General features: G+C 48.1%; 1 protein-coding gene across 6 annotated transcripts in view; it reads left to right on the top strand.

Moving 5' to 3' along the window:
- sh3pxd2aa (SH3 and PX domains 2Aa) overlaps positions 1–5,772 on the top strand; it is a 93,743-nt gene extending 87,971 nt beyond the window's left edge. For all 6 annotated transcript variants that reach the window (XM_013915175.1, XM_005750133.2, XM_005750134.2 and 3 more), the window contains one exon: positions 98–5,772. In XM_013915175.1, coding sequence (XP_013770629.1) covers positions 98–2,212 — 2,115 coding nt within the window. In that variant the 3' untranslated portion in view covers positions 2,213–5,772. The remainder of the gene's footprint in view (positions 1–97) is intronic.
- Positions 5,773–8,003: the final 2,231 nt, after the last annotated feature.

Here is an 8,003-nt window from a genome sequence, read left to right as displayed (position 1 = left end):
TATGTATATATATGTATGTATATGTATATACACATATATGTGTATATAAATAAAAGTGAGTATTTGTTCCAGTAACTCTTTACTCCTTGTTGTGCAGGTAATAGAGAAGAATCCTGGAGGCTGGTGGTACGTGCAGATTGGGGAGATGGAGGGCTGGGCCCCCTGCTCCTACATCGACAAGCGCAAAAAGCCCAACCTCAGTCGTAGGTCCAGCACACTGACCCGCCCCAAAGTCCCTCCTCCAGCTCCACCTGTCAAAAAACAAGAATCTGAGGAGGCTCCGCCTTCTGCTAACTCTTCCTCCAAAACCACAGAGGTGCCTAGCAGGGCTGTGTACGAAGAACCTGAATATGATATTCCTGCAGTCGGATGCGAAGGTGAGCCTGAACCGGATCCCCTGAAGGACGAGCGTTCCCGCGATGTGAAGATCAACAGTGTGGTCAGCGACAAGTACAGCAGCTCCCCTCCTTCCTGCAAAGCCTCCCCTCCCATTTGCAAAGCCTCCCCTCCTTCCTGCAAAGCCTCCCCTCCTGTTTGCAAAGCCTCCCCTCCCGTTTGCAAGGCCTCCCCTCCTTCCTGCAAGGCGTCCCCTCCTGTCTGCAAGGCGTCTCCAGTTTTCGCCCATCGAAGAACCTCCTTCAGGTCTGTAGAGGAGGTTGCTAAGGAGGAGTGTATCTATGAGAATGATGGCTTCAGGCCGAGCGGCGGTGTTGAAAGAACCCTGACTAAAGGTTCCAGTGAGCCTAACTCCCCACGGAGCTACCATTCCTCCACAGTCCCAAGAAAACCCTCCGGATCTTCGCCTCTACCTGGCAGGCCCATGAAAACCATGACACCAGAGATGAGTCGGAGAAGCCAGACCCTGGGCAGACACATAGATATCAGCTTCAGATCCCAGGATAACAGCCCTCACTCGTCATCAGATGAATTGAGCAGAGGCTCCAAGAAAGGCTCTGTCTTCAACCGGGAGGTGGAGCAGAGAATAGGCCAGAGCCCCTCCACCAGGCCCAAGCCTTCCGTCAGACCTAAGCCCCTTTTGACCAAATCAGAGCCCCAGAGTCCAGAGAGGATGGACATCACCTCTCTGAGACGACAGCTGAGGCCTACGAGTCAGTTTAGACATAGCCTCAAACCTTCTCGCGGGGAGGACTCTGAAACAGCTTCTGTTATATCATCAGAGGACTCGGTGTGTTCACGCAGTACCTCAGATCTCTCCTCTGTTTACTCCAAAGGAAGCCGTGGTGACTCCGATGTGGAGGGCCCCAATCTCTACCGCTCCGTGGACGCCTATAAGAAAGTCCAGGACTCTGAGATCAGTTTTCCAGCTGGGGCTGAGGTCGAGGTTTTGGAGAAACAGGAGAGTGGTTGGTGGTACATCCGTTGGGGCTCCGAAGAAGGCTGGGCTCCCTCATACTACCTGGAACCTGTCAGACAAATGGGCGACGGTGGTGGCTTAGACGGACACGGGAGTGGTGGGAGTAAGTCCAACAGCCTGGAGAAGAATGAGCAGCATGTTTTGGCCCTCAATAACATTAATATTCAGGGCCTGACGCAGCAGCATCAAGGCTTGAGGAGGAACTCCCCACCGATTCCTTCCAAGCCTCCCGGCGGCTTCTCGAAGCCATCTGGGATGGTTAATGGAGGCGTGAGGATGAGGAACGGGGTACGCCAGGTGGCGGTGAGGCCTCAGTCTGTATTTGTCACCACTACGCAGCCAGCCAAGGACACGCACTACACAACAGGGTCCTTGAGAAGGAACGAGTCGCTGGGCAGGAGCGATCACTATGGTTCTGGTTCTGCCACTCTTGGAGTTCGCCGAAATGCCTCATTCAGCACCGTGCGGCCACACGTAGTTGTTGAAAGCCAAACGAGGCCTGCCGAACGCTCCAGTCTGTCTTCGGGGAGCGCGTTCAGCACAAGCAATGTCCAAGACGCCCTGAGCAGAGTTAACCAACGCAACGGTATCCCCGTGTCCACGGTCAGACCCAAGCCCTTGGAGAAGAGCCAGCTGATCCACAACAACCTTGGCAGGGATGTGTATGTGTCCATTGCCGATTACCGTGGCGACGAGGAGACCATGGGGTTCACAGAGGGAACCTGTCTGGAGGTGTTGGAGAGAAACCCCAATGGGTGGTGGTACTGCCAGGTGCAGGACAGCCTGGTTCCCCGCAAAGGCTGGGTCCCCTCTAACTACCTTGAGCGGAAAAAATAAAGGCAGGCCTACATCCGTAGCCACGCCCACCCCAGCCCCCATTCCCCGCTCTAGGCCCATGGGCGGCGGCATCACTCCTTGAGAATGTTACCCGCAATCTCCCTTAAGCAATATGTCCTTGAAAATTGACATACGGTCAGACTGTGTAAGGAGAAAGATGTTTTAATCTGATAAAAAAGGACACTTTTAGTGCTGGTTTACTAAAATTTATACGAAAGGAGTGGGAAGATTTTCAATATTTTACCTGGAAGCAGAGACAGGAACATGGAATTGGCCACACCGGTTGAGGAAGTTCGAGGTGGATGCTGTGTCTGACACGTAAACTGGTCTAACTGGGAGCGATGACCTCTTAAAGAGGTTTGTGTCATGTAACACAGAAGCGGAGAAGAGTAGTGGCTACGCTCATCCTGCCCATCACTGACTACGATGGCCAATAAGTGCCTTTTGTATTTGGTCACCTGAACGAAGGTTCTAAATGGTGGATGGCAAACCAGTAAATCAACCAAATCTTTACAGAGTGCCATAGTCCTACGAACACCACCGAGAGCGTTTCTATACAAAGTTACGAGTTCGAAGCGCAAAGTTTGGATTTAGACGTCTTCAGTTCGATAAAGAAAGAAAAGCACGAGTGAAGGGGACTCAAGTTCCCAGAGGATTTATTTGTTTTAAGCCGCAAAGTCATCAAACAAAGACGATAGTTGAATCTCATCATCACAACTTCTCTTTAGTTTGTTTCTGTTAACCTGTCTCGTGCTGATGCAAGTCTTCCTTAGAGAATTATTTCTGCTTTCTTGTGACATCTGTTTTCCACCGACAGCCTTGAATTGGACGAGCCAAAGCTCGACTCTGGCAGAATAGACGGCTGACGCTCGGTTTCTGTAAACTGTTTCTATCAAAGATACCACAGAAATATCTTAGTGTCATTTTTCCTGGATGTAGTCATCTGGGAGAACAAATTTATTTAAAAAAACCAACAAACCTGTGAAACTTGAAAAATACAGAACAAGCAACGGAACAATGAGACCTCATACAAGCGTAAGGATAACCTCATTGCACAGCTTTTAGCTCCAGGAACTAATGATTTTGTGTATATTGTGTTGTCATAATGCAGCTATCGCGGTGATGAATTGCAAGCATACTGGAAACGTAGTGAAATAACTTTAATCCAGGGATTTATTTGAATAGATTAGAGGCCAAAATGTGATCGAACCAAACAGAGATATCACTTCATTGGCAGTTTCGGGGATTTTACCGTTTACTTACGGTACAAATGGTAACACACTTTCACCAAACTGCCTAAAACGAGGTTTCTATCAGTATCTGGAAGCACTTGAAGGAAGTGAACAGTTAATTGTAATATCAGATATTGCTGTGCAGTATTGGGATTTAAACAGAGACTAGAGTAGCTATTTTATTGTTATTAGCGACTGTTTGAAATGTGACGGTAGAAATAATTCTTCCAAAAGGAGTCAAAGTTCAAAATTCTGATGGCTGATGTTCAAGACTGCTGAAATACATTTTCTAACGAACACGACCTTCTCATTATGTTCCTGCTGGACAGTATCATAGTACTAAACAAAGTGCAGTACCTGCTAGATCGCAGTTATCTATTTTAACAAAACCATATTTGTGTTTTTGTGGTCTCTCTGTGATCGCACACCGACAATAACGAGGAACGAAGTGGTTCTGTTTTGTGAGTTAGTGCACTTTAAAAACTGCTTTTATGGTGCATTAATGTAAAGATGCAGTAAAAACTCAGCATGTTATTTATTGAATGTTTTTTTGTAATTATTTCATATTTTCCAAACAGGAGGATGAGTTCTGCTCTCAGTGGCAGGAGATTTGGTCAAACTGGAGACCTCTTGTGGTAATTGAAAGGTACTACAACGTGACTTTGAGGTTTTCCTGCAGTCCTACCTCAGTGCAATAAGAAATGCGCTGCTGGTCAGTGAGTCTCCACAAAAACTGTTTTGTTTTTAATCTCAGTGCAGCTAAAACTGTTTTATTGCACATTTTGTTTCGCATTGGGCAAGAATTTAGTTTCTGAAAAGTGATTTTTTTTTCTCGATGCTGTTTGCTGCAGCTTTAGCAAATCATGGGCACTTCCTTCATCTTTATTGTGCTTTACATAATGCCTGATAAAAGCATATTTATAATGAATAGTATTATTATTTCCACAGTTCCCCTCATTCAAACAGAAACCATCAGCGTGTCCTGTGATGGTAATAAAATCACTGATGTATGGACCTATAAATAAAACCAGTAACCGTCTGGGTGCTGACAGGCCCCATCCTTTGAGACGAAGGCATTATGTAAATGTGTCGAATCACTCTGAACATTTCGCTCCAGCACATTTATTATTATTATTATTATTATTATTATTGCATATCGCTTTGTTTGATTGAGCTGAACTTACTTGCAAGGGAATCGTTCTGTGTCGAGCCTGCGTTTAGCTGTGTAGCATCTTTATTCATGCTTTTACTTCGTTTTTCTTATTTCCTCTTTTTTTCTTTCGTTCTGAACCCACGAGGAAATGTGCAATAGATTAAAAAAAGAAGAAGAAAAAAGACAAAAACGCTTCAGCGAAAGGAGGAAGGTCATAGTGGGCCGGGAGTAGATGTTCCCGGTCAGGCTGCCGGTCACGAGGCTTTTGCCGTCTTTTCCAGTGTGTCACGTTTAAGTCTGTTTTCAGAGGGCAGGTGTGCGAGGTCCTGACGTCAGAGCACTCGTCGGACCAAAGCAGCGACGTGATGAACTAACACGAGGATGTCTGCTCCCGCGACCTCCGTCAGCTGACCCATTCTGTAGTGACATTACAGCCATCTGGGATCTTCGTCACAGACCTAGAGTCGCTGGCCCACCATCGTCATCGTCGGGGGCTCTCAGCTGTCACGTTTGTGCCTGAATGGAATTCTTTGATTGTTTCTGTGTTGTTGTTTTCTTCCTCCTCTCCCTCTGGACTGTGTCCTCTGCCCACCTGCTTGGATGCCTCTTTTGACATTTACCCCCCACGGCTGTCAGACCAAGTCGGGCCTTTTCGTCAGCGATCACCGCGGCGATGTTGACCTTTGGGACCGCCGGCTGGCAAAGTGACGTCGACGCCAGCGTCTCGGCGGTAAACAAAACACCGGGGAGACGAACGCTCCTTCAGGCCGTTTCAGTTCAATCCATCAACTTCCAGGATAAACACCAAAAAGAGAAAATCCTGTTTCCCCCCACGCTGTCTTTGCAGAGAGATCGTGCTGTTCGCAGAGCCCGGTCCTTTTTGGGGGTCGGCGACTTTGTGTTTAACTCCACGTTTAAATCATCGTGGGAAATTCCCTCATTTGCTTTGTTGCTGAGAGATTCGCAGATTTCTGAAAGTCGTTTTCAGTCAAAGCTGGAAGCCAGTTCTGAAACCTTCTTACTGTCACTGCTGACCGCAGAACAGACACGCCCGTCTGTGAGCCGTCTGTTTTCAGCCCGTTGCCTCTGCTCACGTTCGGTTTCTGACTTTTAGACGAAGAATCACAAAAACTGAAAGTGCAAAGAGCTCAGCATAACCATGTATAATATCCACAAAACTTAAAAAGAGCTTATACACACGATATGGTAACATTATGTTGAAGCGCAGAACCAGTTCCACCACTGGAGTTGCATCATTTTTATAAACCAGTTCTGGTTCAACTGTTTCTTTCAACGATCCGCTTTCGCCCTCCTCTCTCCGTCGCCGCCGTGCTTTCTCCGCCATGTGCGTATGAAAACAAAGACACTGCACATGCGCGTGTTACCCACGTTCTATCGCCATATTTTCTTATCGTTGCCCAACGTTATACCGGTATTACCGTGAGCGGGATGATGTGGCCCAGCCCTGTCCCTCACTTCCTGCTTTTCCAGCGTTTCATCAGTGCTGTCAGTCTGCTTTCACTCTCAGCAGCAAAGTGAACATAGTCAGAGTATAATACGTTGGAGTTTCGCTCTTTAATAACAGCTCTGTTACCGTCCGCTACTTTATGCCTTTCACCTGCAGAGCTCAGCAGGCGTGTCCACGCCAACACGGTTTCCGCGAGTCTTACAGGAAACGCTCGAGTTTTCCATCATCTTCCCGGAGGTCAGCGGAGCGAGGCGGCTCCGCTTGGCCGTCTGATTCCTCGCTCTCTCTTTTTATTCTAACAAACGGACAGCGCCTCCCGGGCGCCTTTCCAGTTTTGTGTTTTTGATTCACCTCCGTCTCCTTCCTTGACACAGCCGAGCCGCTGAGATCACAAAGATGCCCGACAGGGTGGAGTGTGTGTATGTGCGTGATGAGATGGATCGTTTGCAGGTGTGTTGGAGAAAAGAGAAGTCGGAGGTCAAGGAGGGGTTTGTAGGATGCAGGCAGACAGACGACGGATCAGATAGCGGATCCGAGGAGACGAGGCGGCAGGGAGGTGAGAGGAGCTCTGCTTTGATTGGAGGGAGATGAACAATGATGTCTTCAACAGGAAGCTCGTTTTATCAAACTCCTTCTAACCTTTTTAGAAACCTCACACCTAATGAGCTCCTCTCCTGAGCAGAGCTGTGAAGTCTCATTACGTCAAACACAGTTTTAATTGAGCCGCTTGAAGTTTCCAAAGTCTGTGAGAAACGACTTGATGGTGCAGCAGCTTCTCTCGGCCTCCCCGCCCGTCTCCAGGTGAACTTCAGAACTGGTCCCACCTCTGATATGAGCTCCTGCTGCTCACATCTCACGCAGCCCCGAGGGCGAGAGCTGAGCTGGCTGGTGGAAAACAGTTTTTAGAATAAGACAAAGGCTTCATGTTTTGCTTTATTCTCTCGTGTTTTTGTTGGGAAAATAATTGAATGTTGTAAAAAGGGTGAGGCGGGATTTGAAGGGCTCGCTGGCTTCTAATGAAACGCCTTAAAGCTGTAAACGAAAGACATAAAAAAGTTTCAGAAGACGGCGGCAGGCAGAGCGATGGTGGAGGAGATGAAGGCAGGTTGGATAGGAAAGTTTCAGTAAGTGTGTGGGAGCAGGTGAGGTGCATGTAAGGGGGGCTTTGTAGGTTTTTAATTAATGTCTGGTTGCTTGTTAGAGCGCGAGAGCAGAGATGAGCCGCGGATGCTGAGGGCTCTTTCTCAAGCAGGTAAAACAGAAGTGCAGATAATCAGGCGATGCAGATTATTTATGTCACTCTGAAAACTTCCTCATGCAGTCGCAGCCGTTTGAGATGCCAGCAGGCATCAGCAGGAGCTCCAGAGGAGGAGGCTGTGTCGAGGAAGGAGGCGCGCCGCTGTGCCTCGGTGGCGCTTTCTTTGTCTCCGTTTGAATCCCCGTTTCCAGTTAGCACAACAGTGTGTCTTAATTAACCTCAGCCAGTCTGACAGTATTTCAGCACTAATGGCTTCCCAATAAAGAACGCCGTGGCTTCCTGCGTGGGAGACAGCGCCCAGCGCTGCAGCCGAGGCGAGCTGTCACAAGTGGCTGATGCTGAGTGAAAGCTGAAGTAGTATTTTAATGGCAAAGGCGGTGCCTGTTTTTCTTTAACTCACCGGTGCATTTGTAGAGTAGAATCTGTCCCCACCCTGCTGTGGAAAGCAGTGTGCCAAAACAAAGCGCCCGTGGAGCTCGCGATCTCGCGATCTCTTGATTCTGACAAACGGTTTGTTACCAGCACGTCAGTAACAGCTGCAGGCCTCGAGTTGGACCAAAGGAGGTGCTACTCTTTCACTCTCTCTTTTCTTTCTGCTTTTATTGCCATGTTTTTAAGCAGGTTCAAACTGTAGCGCATGACTTTAGTCGCCCCCTTCTGGCAGTGAGAGTAACTGCACA

Source organism: Pundamilia nyererei, unplaced genomic scaffold, assembly GCF_000239375.1.
Source record: "Pundamilia nyererei isolate P.nyererei 1_Seehausen unplaced genomic scaffold, PunNye1.0 scaffold00263, whole genome shotgun sequence".
Lineage (NCBI taxonomy): Eukaryota > Metazoa > Chordata > Actinopteri > Cichliformes > Cichlidae > Pundamilia > Pundamilia nyererei.
The sequence above is the reverse complement of the archived record's forward strand: the minus strand, read 5'-3'. Positions and strand labels throughout refer to the sequence as shown.